Genomic DNA, 17,140 nt, shown 5'->3' with positions numbered 1-17,140 from the left:
GCGTGCCAGACTGTTCTATGTCAGACACCCACCCTTCCATCCATCCATCCCAGCTGTGCACCAGCGTGGCAGGCACTCATTTGAAATTTAGCTGTGTGTCCTGGTAATCAAACATTGATCTATTACCATTAAGTTACACATTAGGACTCGGTGAGAAAAACTGCCAGATACACAGTATCAAGTCTTCTTTAGTTATGCATATAATATGCACTATCAATACTATATAAAAAAAAATCAGTACAGTAGTTGTATTACCACTTTAATTGTACAAAATACAGTAAACAGTTTGCACCTGCAAAAAGCTGGTGTAACCAAAGCCTCAACAAACGTGAGAAACGTGCAGGAACATGGTGCTCTGTGCTATTCACCCTTTATCTGACCAAGGTGGACGCCTGAGCAGAAACATTAAGTCAACAGGGTATTATCTGGAGATTTTGACAAAGCTCTAAATGAGCTAGTCAGGGGAGCGCACTGCCTGAAGGGTTGAGTGGCTCGATTGCTGGACGACAATTAACGTTAGGAGTTGAGTGGGCATCATAAAAAAATGAAGTGGCGTTGAAAAGTTTCCTCTGCGATGGGAAGGAAGGTAACAGACTCTACTGACATAACGAAAAAAGTCATTCTCGTTGTGACTGGGAGCAACCCCGATACACGTCCGTGCACATTCCTAGAGGAGTCGTCACAGAGATCCTGTGACCCCAAAGACTTCTTTAAAGAAAAATAAGTTGCAACATTTCGAGCCAAATACTAGATGGCGAGTATGGAAAAAAGTTTACCTACTGCCACACATGCTATGATACACACACACACACACACACACACACATATACACACACATACATACACACACACACACACACACACACACACATACAAATATATATTATACACGAACACAGACCGATAAAGCATATCGGGTAACTGTTATATGACCCAATATTCACATCAAGGGGTTAAACTACAAGTGCGAAGGCAGAGAGGTTTGTAAATTTAACCACAACCAGGAGATGGCAACAAAGAACCATATTACAACATAACCAGTTATTTATGTTTATTTCTGGGTAGTTAGCTGCACTTTCAAGAGGACAGCATTTTCACGACAACATCTAAACACTTCAATCAGCGCCCATTTTCAGCTGCATCTTGCAGAGAACTTCAACAACCGTTCACTTCTGCAACAAGACTGCGATTATTAAAGCAAGATTTTTTTTCCTGAAATTATACAATCTTAAGAATGTAGTTCAGCGCAATTCTCCTTTTATTAGATAACTAAACTAGTTCAGTGTTTCACTTACTGTTCAATAAACATTTCCTTACTTTAAGGAGAAAAAAAATCTGCATGATAACTTTCCAAAAATAAATATGTAATATAAAAAAAGTGCACAACACTCAACTTTTGCGATTTAAGTTTCTGGTGAAACTTACAACCCTTTATATTTGGCCTAGTGGTTAGGATGCTACCATAATCTTTTTTTTGCAATTTACGGCCATACTACAATCTTAAACATAGTAACAAAATGAAACTCCAGTCCTTAAAACTCGGCTAAATAAAGTCACAATATCTCCAATTCTTTACCCTCAATAAATGCTGTTAAAATCCCTCCATTGTAAAATATTGGTAACAATATGCAAATCTCCACCGTTTCCACTGGAACACAAGATATGCAGTACTTTTTAAAGTTCAAACTTTATGGGAAAAAAGCAAAAGTTCCTTACCACCAAAATTATTGTCGGTAGTGTCACTCTGCAGCTTAGAACATGCACACAGTGGGTTGCTTTACCGGGTATATCCGTTAACCCAAGGTATGCACCACTGCTGTATAGATATTAGAGTTCTGAAACCGTGAAATAGGAGCTTACTCGAACCTCAATTTTACAAATTCACATTACGCCACGCCGTAATGAAGATATGTTGCTTCGGTAAACGTCCCACCACAGGAGCATGGGAACAATGCGAACAACTCAAACACGAACAGCTGGTATTCGCATCATGTGCAATGTTGTGCTTTATTTCAGCTCGCAATGCTTACTCTTGTCCAAAATTGATGCAGGGGCCGGACCCACTCGATTCAAATGCCGCATTGGCATTTCATGCACTTATTTCTGGATTTTTTGCCCCACCCCCCCAAAAAAAAGACACAAATTTCACACAGAACTACTTCAGATCTTGCTTCCAAGATGGAGATTGACCGGCGATAGCGGTGACTGACCAGTTTCCCCACCCCACAGTGTCACTCACTCAGAGCCTCTCTGCAGGTTCCGACCGCCAAACGCTTGGCATCATTCGCAGTGTGAGACTATCAGGGCAGCAAAGGATGGCCGTCGGTAGAAATACTGGATCAGCTGCGGCTCGGGAGGCGGTAAATGCACCTCGGCTCACCCTTACAGCAGGAAGGCGGGTGCCGGCAATGCCGGCTGTTCATCAAGGGGGAGGGGGGCGGGAGAGGACACGGACGGCGGCAGACACCGCACTCGATTCAAATGCCGCATTGGCATTTCATGGACTTATTTCTTTTTTGCCCCACCCCCCAAAAAAAAAAGACACAAATTTCACACAGAACTATTTCAGATCTTGCTTGACCGGCGATAGCGGTGACTGACCAGCTTCCCCACCCCACAGTGTCACTCACTCAGAGCCTCTCTGCAGGTTCCGACCGCCAAACCCTTGGCATCATTCGCAGTGTGAGACTATCAGGGCAGCAAGGGATGGCCGTCGGTAGAAATACTGGATCAGCTGCGGCTCGGGAGGCGGGGATCTGCAGTGGGAGGGGAGAGGGAGGCGGGGAGAGCGGATCGACATGGAACGTGTTGTGAGGCAGACGCCGACCAGCAAACATGCGCGAGAGACTAGGAAATGGTGAGACTATCAGGGCAGCAAGGGATGGCCGTCGGTAGAAATACTGGATCAGCTGCGGCTCGGGAGGCGGTAAATGCATCTCGGCTCACCCTTACAGCAGGAAGGCGGGTGCCGGCAATGCCGGCTGTTCATCAAGGGGGAGGGGGGCGGGAGAGGACACGGACGGCGGCAGACACCGGATACTGGATCAGCTGCGGCTCGGGAGGCGGTAAATGCACCTCGGCTCACCCTTACAGCAGGAAGGCGGGTGCCGGCAATGCCGGCTGTTCATCAAGGGGGAGGGGGGCGGGAGAGGACACGGACGGCGGCAGACACCGGAGCAGGAAGGCGGGTGCCGGCAATGCCGGAACAGAATCGGGGGCGTTCCCGGCGTCGCGTGACGTCGGCAAAAGCCAAAGAATGTCGGGAACGCCCCCGTGTCTGGTCCGGCATTGACGGACAGGCCCCTCGTCCAATGGCAAGGCTCCGTTTACGGAGCCAGCCAATCAAGGACGAGGGCCGACCCAAAGCCACACACACAACTCAAGAGGTTTTTTTGGCACATGCGCAAAGCGCATGGCCAGTCAAAACCTAAAAAGGGATCTGTTTGAATTTATCCTGCTGATTAATTGAATGACTAAGTGAGGTTCACTAGAGATATATAATTTGTGCCATGTCCTAGAGTCACAGAAATAGGAACATTAAATGTAAAATGATGGCATGTTAAGGCTTATGCAACTGAATTCAAGTATAAAAAAAGAAAAGATAAAGCTTTTCTATTTTTCTAAAGTGAAGGTGTAGTGTCATTTTTGAGTGGAAGTACGCTGTGCTACTGAATTGAGTGTGACGCAAGTGCAACAGTTCGCCTTAGAGTTAGGCCTTACCACCTGAGCCAGGCTACCCTAGGTGGACCAGTAATCTCAGGTCCAACACTGCCTCAATGGCGAAAGAGTAGACATTTCCTAATACCCTCGGGTGTATAAAACTCAGTCACGTTCATGGGGCCACCTTCGGTGAAAATTACCTAAACAGCAGGTTAGAAATGATAGAAAATGTTGTTTTTTCCATGATTTAGTCTTAAGGCTTGATTAAATAACTACTGGTATTTGGCATATCACACAAAAATACAGCACAAACAGCAAGTTAATAATCAAATAGGATTTTGGGTTGTGGCAATAGGATGGCTTTTAAATAGCTCTGAAAGATCTCCCATATATGGGAGATGATTGTTTCCACTGCACAAAGGTAAATGGGTGAAGTACTCAAGCACCACATTAAGCCCATTAACCAGCCCCTACAGTCTTTAGGTTGAATTATTGAGGGTTAAAGCAAGAACAATCTAGGTGGAGGCTCAGTTGAAAAGTCTAACAATTGGAAATCATGGTTGCCTTCAGGACAGCCACCTCAGTTTGAAAATGAATTCAAAGTTATGTTCCCCATCAAAGTACCTGACCTGCTTCCCCGATTTTTTCACCTTACTGGTACCAGCAAGTCCAGTGGTGCTCTGAAGCATCACATGGTGCAACTAAAACTTGGCTCTTAGCATAACATTCAGGACCTTTACAAGTGGCATGCAAAACTGTCCTGGTGGCAATTTTATCACAACAGGCGTGCCAAATAATAGTGATAAACAGGAAACCCCAATAATGACGGTGATGTCACAAGGCTCTCCAATTATAGAATACGAAATACTAGCAGTAAAGGACCAGATCATTATCGTGATGACTTAATTGGTACAAGAACATCCTTAATTTTAATGTTATGTAAAATTGCCCTTGGTGTGGTATAGGGATTTCAGGGTAGCACTGTTAGCAAAAATGGCATACCCGGCCATCCTATGTTGCAGCACAAGCATGCAAAAAAACTAATTTCCTCCCTGGTAGCAGAAATTACTCGAGTTTCTCGCTGAGGGCCGTAGAGCTAATGGGCCTTCGCTGACAACAATGAACAACACTTCATGAACAAAAGGAGCCATGACACCATCCCTTACAACCCACCATGGCTTATGACACTCATACTGATGTCACAAGATCATAAATGAGCACCTATTGGGCAATCCAAAAATGCACGAGACTAACCATAATAAAATGCACCCTGCAATGATCGAGTATTAAGGCCACAGTATTTGGCAAAAGACCATCCCTACATTAACATACTCTCTAGGTGGCAATGATGCCATACAAATGACAACTCAACATGGGTGGGCATACAGAATGCGTCATAGCCGCCCCTTACTCAAAAATAACAATTTAAGACGCCTCCCCTTGACCATTAGGGTACTAATTAAATAAAAAGTTGCCCTCTCTCCAACTCTATTAGATGCCTTAGAGCCCTCTGGTGATTAGCGCTTTTTATTTTATTTATTTTAAAAGTTTTATGTAGCGCTAGCTTGACCCGTAGGTATCAGAGCGCTTTACATACACACATTAAACAGCAGTAAGGACATTACATTACATAGTAGGCCGGCAGTAAGGAAGCAAACCAAAGAAAAAAAATACAGCATGGGAAATAAATATGCAGTGCAGCGGAGGTGGAGAGAGCAATAAAAAGAAAAAAAAAAAAAGGTGCGAATGACATAGTCCGGTCACCCACTATCCTTGAATGTCCAGAAAGAGAGAGGAGACAACTCGGATATAGAAGTCTAGGTAAGTTGACGTTGGTCATGAAATTATTTGTTTAGGAGATGGAGTTTCAGGTCCCCTTTGAAACAGGAGAAGGAGGGGTTGCATCTGAGGACTCCAGGGAGAGCGTTCAATATCCTAGGAGCGTTGAAAGAAAACAATTGGTATTGGGTGGTTTTCTTTTTCAGTTTTGGAGGAATAAGAAAGAGTGAGTAGGAGCTTCTCAGCATTCTGGACTGACATGCTCTTATCAGTTTGTTATTTAGGTAGTTGGGGGCAGGAGAGTGAAGGGTTTTATGTGTGATGCAGGCCAGTTTATAGATACATCTCCCTTCCAGGGGAAGCCAATTGAGGCAGTTGAGAGCTGGAGTGATGTGTTCAAATCTTTTAACTCCAGATAAGAGTCGAGCGGACATGTTCAGCACTGCCCTTAGAGGGCATAGGTGAGCTTTTGGAGTCCCTGTAAGGATGGCGTTCCCGTAGTCGATTTTAGAGAGAACTAGGGATTGGACTACTGCCTTGAGGTTATCATGAGGTAGAGAGCGGTGTTGAAGGAAGGAGTTGAACCATTTTAGAACTGTGCCATTTATGCCGGAACGTTTCGACAGGGTCTCCAGAAGGACTGGATGGTTTACTGTGTCGAATGCCGCAGATATGAGTAGGCAGGCATCACCGTCTAGGGCCTTGTAAATGTCGGAGACATTGAGCATAGCTGTTTCCGTGCTACAGCCTTTTCTGACATCAGATTGAAAGGCGTCGAGAAGGTTGAACTCATCAATGTGTTTATTGAGTTAGAGGAGAACAAATTTCTCAAATGTTTTTGCAAGGAATGGGAGGTTAGAGATAGGTCTGAGGTTGTTAAGATCATTAGGGTCAGCCCCAGGTTTCTTGAGAATGGGTGTGATTTGTCCTAGTTGAAGGGAGTCAGGGACACAGCCTGAGCTGAGAGAGTCGTTGATGATTTTTGTCCAGAAAGGGGAATTGGTATGGTTGAGTTCTTTTATAATTGTGGAAGGGAGGGGGTCCATAGTGTGGGAGGAAGGGCTTAGATTAGAAATTATCTTGAGGACCTCGCTTACCGACATTAGCTCAAAGTCGGAACAATGTGCATTGTTTTTTAGCTGAAGGTAGGTCTAATTGTCCTTGTTAAGAGCTCTTTCCGAGTGGTCAAGGGAGGTTGAAGGGGGGCAGGTTAAGGGGGGGAAGGAGCGTTAGCAGATTGTAGGATTCATCAATTTTAGAGACTATTAGTGAAAAAGGTGGCAATTTCTTCACATCGCTCATTGGTGGCTTCGATTTCTTGAGAGGGAGTGCAGTTAGTTTAGCTTTCAACAATGTTGAAGAGTTCTCTTGGTCTGTTTCTCGCCAGATTAAGTTGGCTGTGGAAAAAAGATGCCTCTTCACTGAGGATGTGTTTTTTGTATGACTGCCGAGCAGATCTAAGATGCGTTAGGTGCAAGGATGAGGGGTTTTTTCTCCAAGACCTTTCAGTTTGTCTAAGTTGACGCTGTTCATCATTCAGGTCCACGTTAAACCAAGGTTTTGATTTGGTTCTCCTCAGTTGTTCGAGAGGAGCTACTTGGTCTAAAACTTCAGTCATTCTTGAGTTAAATGTGAAGTAAGGTCATCAGCTGTCCATGATGAGGGATGGAGTTGAAGATGGGGATGAATCTTGGCTTCAAGTTCAGATAAAGGTATTTCTTTAAAGTTTCTGGTCAAGAGTTTAGGTTTGACAACACAAATAGGTTGGAGGCTGGCAAGTGTCAATCCTGAACAGAATGAGGTGGTGGTCGGACCAGTCAATGGGAGAAATCTCTCTCAGGGAGATCAGATCGTTGTTGGTTATGATCGCATCTAGTTGCACCTTTGATGTGAGTCGGTTTATTGCAGAGTTGCTTGAGGTTATATATTTCCAGAAGGTTGGAAAGGTTCAGGACAGTGGAGTCTTTTGGGTTGTTCCAGTGGATATTTAGGTCACCCAAGAACATGTCTTTGGTGTCCGTCAAGGAGAATCGTGTTATTAGGTCTGTTAGTTCTTCGGGAAAAAGGGTACGCTCTCCAGGACGATGACAGATGGTGTGGAATTTGATGGGTGGGGTGCCCTTGGTAGTGAGTTTGACGCCTAGGTATTAAAAACGATAGGTATTCTGCAGGTTTGAGTTTGGTAATCTGTATTCCATCTCTACGAATGATGGCTAGTCGTCACCCCCCCCACCCCCCCGTGAGGAAGGTGATGTCAATTTCTTCAGCGAGATCAGCTTCAGCAATGTCAGTAGCATGTTGTACTGCTGATCTGCAGTTTAGGAGCATGCAAGAGAGAGGACGGGGAGCCTCGATGATGGGGGGGGGGGGGGGGGAGTTAGGTGGATAGAGGTGTATTGAGCAGAGGGTCTAGGCAAGTGGACAGTATTCACAATTCGGTTAGTGCCAATAATAACAGGGATGTGGAGAGGAGCTGAAGGTGAGAGTCGTAGAGCTCCTAAGGTTTCGGTACTGAAAAGGGTTGGCTATCCCTGTTGGGGGACTGAGGGCCTCGTTCGATGATGGGCTGGAGGGTCGAGGGGTGCTATGTGGGGCCATGTGAGATGTATTGAGTGTAGTAGGAGCACAACACCTCGGGGGAGGGAGCTCGGTAGCTTAGGTCTGATAAGAAGGTCTTGTTGTAGGTAAAGGAAATCAGCAGCAGAGGAGTTAATTTTCTGCTCCATTCTGTTCAGTTGCTGTGCTATTGAGCTGAGAAAGTTGAAGGTTTTAGGCAGGGGTCGAGGATGACTTGGGTCTATGGAGAGAGATTGAGCAGGCACCCGGAGTTGGATGGAGTCCCTGGGATTAGGATTTGGGCGAGGTTTTACGCGGGGAGTCAGTGTTGTAAAGCTCCTATTCGAGGAGTTCGGTGGGGGAGAAGTGGGACGGTGTCCAAGTGAGGAGGAAGAGAAATTCTGGGACGGACGTCAGAGTTCTGGGCATTGTCAGAGAGATTGGCGGTGGAGGCAGGTTGTGAATGTGGGGGTGGGACAGCAGAAGGGGAGTATGTAGTGGTAGAAGGGGGAGAGAGAGAACTGGAATGGAACTGACGTTAGACGGGGAAGTAAGGATCGGGGGAACAGGGACCGTGTAGGTGGTAGGGGAAGATTGTGAGGGAGGGTTCTGATTATCAGGGGTAGAGAGGGGAAGAGTCTGTGAGGTCCTTGTGATTAGGAGAGGGGAGAGGTTGGACGCAGTGAGCCGGATTTGTAATGTTCCCATTCGAGGAGTTCAAAGGATGAGAAGTAGGACTAGTAGGACTCCTCCAGGTGAGGAGGAAGAGAAATTAAAGAAAGGCCATCAGAGTTCCGGGGCGTGTACAAGAGGATAGAGTCGAAGGCGGGTTGTGTATGGGGGGGGGGTGTAACAATGGAAGGGGATGGTGCAGTTGTAGAAGGGGGAGAGATACCACTGGTTTGGAAATGACGTTAGACCAGGGGGAAGTAAGGGTCGTGGGAACAGAGTCTGAGTAGGTGGTAGGGGAAGGTTGTGGGGGAGGGTGGTTCAGATTCTATGGGGTGGAGAGGGGAGTGCCTGTGGGGATTTCAGTCGCAGGAGGGCTGAGGTTGGAGACCAAGCTGTTAAAATTGGCCTTGAGGGGATTGTTAGTTGCGAGTTTGTTGCTACTTATGTGATCAGTAGATGTGAAAAAGGTGGGTGTTTGGCAACGGAGAGTAAGAATAGGGGTAGTGTGATTGTAGTGAGTGATGGTGGAAGTCCATGAGTTGAGGAGAGGGTCTTCAGGGCAGGGAGATTGGATCGGTTCCACCACGTTCATGATGGTAGTGGGGGATGGGGGAGTAAAGGTTTGATGGCTCAGTTGTGTTAGCGAGGAGAGAAGTGTGGGGAAGTGGCAGTCAAAAGTGGTGTGGTGCGGGTCAGTGGCCTGTATGAGAATGGTTCCAGTTTTGTGGATAGAAATGGTGAGATCCCCTTTGAAGGTCGGGGAGATGGTAGTGGAGATTTTTTCAACATAGGGAATCGGTACTGACTTGGCGACTTGAAGGTGAAGAGAGAAGGTGCTTTTCCATTGAGTCAGGTGATTAGTGTAGAAAATGAAGTTTGTTTTCGTGCTGCCGTTAGTCGCTGAGTGAAAGTTATCTACAATGAGTGTTTCAGGATGTTGTTTTAGAGTGCTGTGCTTGAAGTTCTTTTTTGCATTACTGGTCATTTTGTTAGGGTAATTAATGTACCAGGAGTTGGGTCCGTGACGCACAAGATTAGAGTTCCAGGTGGGTTTAGATGGGCGCATGATTGAATGTTAAGAATGTTGTGAGGTAAATAAACTAAAAATCACTTCAAATAGAAATTATGCCATCTAATTGTACAGTGGGGATTATCGGGTCTCCTTCAGCTGAATAGATTGAGAGGGTTGTTGGTCAATTGCCCATATCAAGATGGCCACTGCTGAGGTTCGGTCAGTCCTCTTTTTATTACTACAAGGCTCTTTGATCAGTCCTTTTTCAGTTTCTGTGTGGAGGGGCTTGTGAAGACATCTGTCTCTTAAGATTTTTTTTCCCCCTTCAGTGCCAGTACCTATAAAAATGGCGGAGATGGGACAGTCAAAGGAAAATGGCCACCCATTTCGACAGTTCTATCTTACATCCATTTATCTGCCTCAAAAAGTTCAGCAACACAAATTGCACAGTGTTCAACGAGGAGTCAGGCCAAAACCCTCGGACAAGACTGCCAGCAGATTAGACGTCTGATGGGACTGGAACTGCAGGGGATACCCGACCAAACCTTGGTCGCTAACAAGCAGTGTGGGTATAAAAATGAGGCATTCTGCACCAATTGTCATTCAGCTGACGATAGACGCCCTGTGGTGCGCCCTATGGGCGCTATTTATCTCATCGTAACAACAATAAAAATAAAAAAAAGAAGCCATTACCGAGGGAAGTGAGGCCACGCCCACCGTCCTGAGGCCACGCCCCCTTCCCCAATAAGAATGTACCTTGGCCGGACGCGCAGCGGACGTGCGTGCGGGCGCGCCGAGGGCTCGCCAAAGGTAAGCCCGTCTGTGCCCGTCCGGGCCCAGCCGGCCCTAGGGCCAGAACCTATGCCCGATTCCATAGGGAGACGCTTTAGCTACACACGAGGAGACCTCATGTTACTCAGATCCTCTAAAAATACGAACTGTCATTATATACATAAAGGTGAAAAGGTCTTACTCAACGGCGACTTATGCAGCTCACCCCCCCGACCCCGACTAAGGAACACTACTCCCTCCAAATGGCCCTCCTGAATTGTAGATCCCTCCCGAAACACTCCCTAGAGATTAATCTCCTACTTCAGGCCCACAAGTTAGATATCCTGTTTCTCACAGAAACGTGGCTGACACTCAATTCTGAGGCCGATATCGTACGTGCCCTCCCCCAAGGATTCCTAATCTACTTTCAGAGTAGGCCTGTTGGTAGAGGAGGCGGTCTGGCCATATTATATCGGGATACATTTGTATGTAGGGCAAAAGATAGCGGCATCGCAGACTGTGAGAGCTGTCATTTCTCTTTACAAATTTCACCCACAGTCTCCCTCTCTGGCCTACTTGTATACCGCCCACCGGGATGCCCTCCCCACTTTACTAGCGCCCTGCTGGAAACTGTTACTATACTAGCATCCTCTACTCCTAACTTCATGATTCTGGGAGATCTCAATCTCCATTTTAACGACCCTCAGGACTCGGTGGCGACTGACCTCCACCTCGACCTTACTTCCTATGAGTTGAGACTGGTCAATACAGGGGCGACACACAACAAAGGACATTTGCTTGACCCGATTTTCACCAATGCCTATGCATTGAAAGCCATACCACCTTACCCTCTCCCGTGGACTGACCACTTCCTGGTCCCTTTCTTCTGGCAAATTGGAGCCATGCCACCACAACCCCCCAAGACGCGTGTCATGGATAGGGCCTGGTCCAAACTCTCTGTCGAGAATTGGATCTCCAAACTAGAACAGTCCTACCCCCCTCCAGCTCTCGACCCTGTGATTACAGATACGAACTTTGTAAACTGGCTTACCAACTCACTCGACTCTATTCTCCCCAAGAAAATTATTCAGAAAAAGGAGAAGAGAGCTGACTCTGCCCCATGGTATACACCCGAGCTGAAACTCCTAAGGAAAAGATGTAAGAAACTGGAGCGCTCCTGGAGGAAAGACTGGGCGGGATCCAGAAAAGATGAATATTGCACCGCCATGAGAGCATACAAGGCTGCCTTGCACAGCACTAAGAGACAATTCTTTGACGAAAGAATTAAAAATTCCTCTACCTATTCTAGAGAAACCTTCCTCATCATTAAGGAACTGCTTAAGGTGCCGGAACCCCCCCTGGCTCAAGACATCTCTTAGGCCAAATGCAACAAATTGGCGAACTACTTTGACGCTAAAATTCAGAATATCTTAGTCATCCTGCCCCAAGTCAATCACGGAATAGACATAAACTGTCAGCCAGCAACACCCGCCATTCAGCTCGATACCTTTGGTCCAGTGTCAGTGGACGAGGTACTCCAAACTCTGGCCATCATCAAAAGTGGCTCTCCTAGCGACCCGGTACCCATGCGGATCCTGAAACAGATTGGATACACCATTGCTACACCAGTTACTGACCTTATTAACGCCTCGCTTCTGCAGGGAGTGGTTCCACCTGGCTGGAAGGGAGCTATAGTGAAAGCCCTTCTTAAAAAGCCTCTCCTAGACCCGGCGGGGTTGGCCAATTATAGGCCAATCTCTCTACTCCCTGGACTTAGTAAGGTTACGGAAAGGCTAGTTAATCAAAAACCCTCCCATTTCCTAGAGTCCAATGGTCTTCTCCGGAACTCGCAAACTGGCTTTCGCCCTGGACAGGGTACAGACACCGCCCTTCTGGCAGTCGTTGAGGAGGCCAGATGCATTTTGGATTCAGGAGGATCAGTGGCAGTGATCCTCCTGGATCTAAGTGTGGCTTTCGATACTGTTAACCATCAGGTCCTTATTCAACGACTGACAGACTTAGGTGTGGTAGAGACAGCCTTGTCCTGGCTTACGTCATTTCTTAGCAGCCGCACCTTCCAGGTTTGGGAGAGTAACTCCCGATCAGAGGGCAATTCCCCTCCAGTGTGGGGTACCACAAGGCTCATCCTTAAGCCCCACATTATTTAATGTGTACATGGCCCCACTGGAGGAGGTGGTCGGCCCGTTTGGTGTCAAAATCGTGAGCTGCGCTGATGACACCCAACTCGCCGTCTCCTTATCCCAACTTGCCCAGTGCCTGGACACCCTCCACTCCTGCCTATCAAAAATGTATACCTAAATGTGTGAATCCTCCCTCAAACTGAACGGGTCTAAGACCGAAATTATGCTACTAGGGAATAAAGGATCCACTTTGCCTCCTAACATCTGGCCCACTTGCCTGGGGAGCCCCCCTCCCCAAAAAATGAGATCAAAAGCCTGGGGGTCTGGATGGAACAGGATATTTCATTCAAGACCCAAGCTAAAAAAATGGCGGGAGCCTGTTTCGGCCTTCCCCGATCGGCTCGGAAAGTTCTGCCACTTCTTCCGCAGCCCTCTTGGAAGCTGCTTATCCAAGGACTGATCCTGTCCAGATTGGATTACAGTAACGCTACCTTCCTTGGTGCACCGGAAACCACATTTAACAAGCTCCAACAAATCCAGAATGCTGCAGCACGGCTTCTCACGGGCACCTCAGCCAGAATATCAGCTAAACCAGCACTTAAGCTGCTGCACTGGCTTCCGATACGCGAAAGGGTAAAATTCAAATCCTTATGTATTGCACACAAACTGTTGCAGGGTAAGGGACCCCCCATCCTAAAGAACTTAGTCGTACCCTACAAAGCCAACAGACCACTCCGTTCAGATCATGAACGGCTGGTCACTGTGCCCAGAGTAAAAAAGGCACGTACAGGAGGACGGCGATTCTCGGTTAACACAGCTAAGCTGTGGAATTCCCTCCCCTTGAAACTACGGGCTGAACCCTGCCATCTGCGATTTAGGAAACTCCTAAAAATCCACCTCGTCCCTTAACCCTTTCTATCTTTTTCTCTGGTACTCGCACTGGTCTCTCTTTTCTAGTTTAGCGCTGGGATGCTTCCGGGTAACTATGTGCTCTATAAATCCCCCATTCATTCATTCATTCATAAAGGAGTGAGACTGGGGTGATTGGCAAGTCACTTGCCCTTCCCTCTGTGTCTCATAGCGCCATCGACGGGAGCCTTTTTGTCGTGGAGGACAGCTGCGTCCATTGGAAGTGAGCAAATTATTGCCAGTGTGAGTCTCGTTGGGAAAGACTTTCACATCCGGAACTAACAATAGGACCTGTGTAACTAGGCCTCCGAGGCTCTCGTATCTCACCACTGGCCCCAGTACGCCTCGCTTCCTATCTGGAGGAAAGGACTCCTTGCCTGTCAGCAGGGGGCACTCGACCCAAGGCTCTCCTCTTTCTCGGCAACCACTAGTCTCTGACTGGTCTCCTCAAGGGGGCGACAAAGGGGGGCCTCGCCAGCAGTCAGACTGCATCTGACCAGTCAAAACAAATCAAACTCCTCCTGGGAGACTATGGCAGGCAGAGGATCTCGACTGCCCCACGGCCTCAGGGGCAAGAGAATCCGGCATTAGCATACCGCTGATCCTTGCCTCACTGAACTCTCCAGAGCTCAGCCCAGGTCGTCAATCTGCTTGCTATGAGGCCCCTACTCAGCCCACCCAGGTCGAGCCGCCATGTCCTCCGTCCGGGCTGCAGCAGCGGGCTTGTCAACGATGTCTTTATAAATGTAATGTAACATTAACATGCCCTATGCTCTCTCTCCCCCGTTGGATGGTGCCCTATTGGCGTCCGGGGTGGGTGTAATCAAAAGCTGGCCTTTATCGAATATCGTGCGCCCTGGTTAAAAATACCTTTTCCGCCCCTCCCACGTATCTTTATTCAGTGTGTTGGGGAAAATGAATGAGATAGGGGAAGGTGAGGGGCCAAAAGAAAAATAGGAAAAACAAGGATTTCAGAACAATGTTTACTACACTTATCGTTTAAGATAGGTTGGTGGGAGACTGCTGCAGGCTACTTTTCACCCCTCCAAAAGTCGGAACTTGTCCATGCTAAAGTTTGGCTCTGGGCCTGAGAATATCCCCTCTCCTTATAGGGACAGTGCTTCTGCCCCATTTGTCCTGGTTCCACTTGTGCCCCACCACAGCATCTGAGTGTGCATGAGGTGACGGATAAAAACAAATACATTGCCTCTAGCCAAACTCATTGATTTGTCTAATTACCTTTCATAACAAAGCAGTGTCGTTCACTGAAAATGTTTAAGCCTTAAATATATATATATATATGTATATATAGATACACACACATATACACACACCTAGGATTCAAACATTATAATATATATATACACACATATATATATATAAACACACACACATCCGAATGTGTCCCACCAGTTTAATCTGTGGACCAAAATATCCCCCTACAAATGTACTACTAAAGACGGCACTGTGCCTTATGCACCGCACTGCGTGTCAGCGATGCGACCACTTACGAAGGTCTCCCCGCCGCCGGTGTCCGGACACAGCACGTAGAAGGAGACCCCTGGGTCGGCGTAGAAGTCCATGCGCCGCTCCGTCTCTTCGGCAGCGATAAGCTGGAAGGGGGTGTCGGAGCACCAGGCGTCCGCCGCGTCGGCCAGCTGCTGGAAGTCCATGGTCGGGTGGGGGGGATGAGGGGCCGTCAGCAGCAGCAAACCATCGCTAACCGTTACTCGCAGACACTTGTTTACATTCCAAGGCCGGGGAGGGCGCGGGAGGGGCTCTGTGCGCGCGCACCTGCGCTCCCTGACGGTGGCTCTCGCGCGGACTGCGGGGCGGGCTGCCGACACAGAAGACGGACGACGGCCAACATTGAAAGAAGATAAAAGGGAAACTCCCATGGGTAGAACAAGAGGAAGCTGAACATGGACATAAAAGAAATACACTATTCTGGAAGAAGAAAGATTATGGTGCGCAGCACAGAAATGGCCCATGAAACAGTGAGGTCATAGCTACTGTATCCTAGCGCTCAGGAAGCCTGCAGTGTTAATGCGGATATCAGCTAGTACTTTCCCTAAAAAATATTTTCGTTTGTTTTATTATGGTGATTAAGAAAAGGAACAGGCTTATATAGCGGCAGGGGGCGTGCAGAGTACAATGGTGAATATGGTAATTAATTATTTATTTATTTGGTTATTTATTCATTTAGTTGTTTATGCATTTTTATCAAGCGAGAACTTTACCCAGAGGTGTCTGTCCGCTTTACAATATAGCGAAGTAAATCACATAAGTAATAAGAGTAGCATGGAAGTTGGTAAAACTGCTTAGAGGTACTTGTGGTGAGAGTACATAGCAGAATAGCAAATTAATAGCTACAATGTAGATTAGACAATTCGAAAAGGTGGAGTGATTTAGGGTTATACAAGTACAGAATTTATATATTTACTAAATTGAGCTCTCCTGAGTGTCTTGGCAATCAGGGTCATGACCTGGGGGATGAGGCAAATTATTCATAGAAGTGTATATGAAAAAAAAGAGTTTTAAGATCCGTTTTGAAGTTCCGGAAAGAGGCGCGGTTGTAGAGTTGCGCTCTAGTTGCCGCGCGCGATGCACTGGCGTCACGCGCGGTGGCCATTTTGGAGGCAGAAAAGTACTCGGAGAGTTCCGGATGTTCCTGGCGCTCTCCTGCTGTAATAAGTGATTAAACTTACCTAAAACCAATCCTGTCACCAGCGAATTCTTGGGGAAGTTAAAGGACTTCACAGTGGTGACGAGGATGGGAACCAGAAAAAAAACGAAAGGAAATCGAACCCACCAGCACAGACAGAGACACCACGTGGAGCAGAGATAAAGGGGAGCTGGACATACAGCAGGAGAGCGTGGCAGAGGGCACTACCACCAGTGGGCAGCTAGATAAAACAGGCTTACCCAAGCACGACTTGTAGTCCTCGAACACAGCGAGGCAGGAGACCACTCCCACAAGGATACCCACCCTTGTAAGGGTAAGGAGGAGGCAGAAAGGGAGGGCCCCCCACCAGCAGGCTATCAACCACCACAAGTACCTAGAATATCCCCAGGGCCCTGGCGGAATTAGGGCAACATGGAGAGGGGGGTGCCTCAGTGCCCCAAGTGGACCAAACGCACGGTGGAAGCACAAGCATGTCTGGCAGCCCAAGGGGACAGGAGACAGAGCCTGAAAGACGTGCCGAGATGTGCGCGTAAGCGTCCTCACTTACGTATCCTATCCCGTTCTTACCCAAACCAGGTGAACCCTTAATGAAGTGGAAGGACTGGAGGGAATATTTTATGAACTATATTGAAGCACTGGAGGATGAAAATGGAGAAGCATTTCCTAGCAAGATGAAGAAAAGAATATTGCTACACAACCTAGCCCCTGAAGGGATCAGGGTCTTCCAAAATCTAGTACCCACTCCCAGACAAGCCGTAGATGACGACGTGTTCCAGCACGCGATAGAGGATCTAAACAATCACTATCGACCAGCAGTGTGCAAGTCCATAGACAGATATAACTTCCAACAACGGAAACAGGAAACAGGCGAATCTATGTGGCCGCTTTGAGAAAACTAGCAATCACGTGCAAATTTGGGGTCATGCACGATGAATTCATAAAAGACCAAATAGT

The 17,140-nt window shown here is 47.3% G+C and overlaps 1 protein-coding gene across 1 annotated transcript in view; it reads right to left on the bottom strand.

Moving 5' to 3' along the window:
• MTURN (maturin, neural progenitor differentiation regulator homolog) overlaps positions 1-15,365 on the bottom strand; it is a 122,724-nt gene extending 107,359 nt beyond the window's left edge. The window contains exon 1 of the mRNA XM_086942078.1: positions 15,012-15,365. Coding sequence (XP_086798204.1) covers positions 15,012-15,173 — 162 coding nt within the window. The 5' untranslated portion in view covers positions 15,174-15,365. The remainder of the gene's footprint in view (positions 1-15,011) is intronic.
• Positions 15,366-17,140: the final 1,775 nt, after the last annotated feature.

Source organism: Lissotriton vulgaris, chromosome 10 (assembly GCF_964263255.1).
Source record: "Lissotriton vulgaris chromosome 10, aLisVul1.2, whole genome shotgun sequence".
Taxonomy (NCBI): Eukaryota; Metazoa; Chordata; class Amphibia; order Caudata; family Salamandridae; genus Lissotriton; species Lissotriton vulgaris.
The sequence above is the reverse complement of the archived record's forward strand: the minus strand, read 5'-3'. Positions and strand labels throughout refer to the sequence as shown.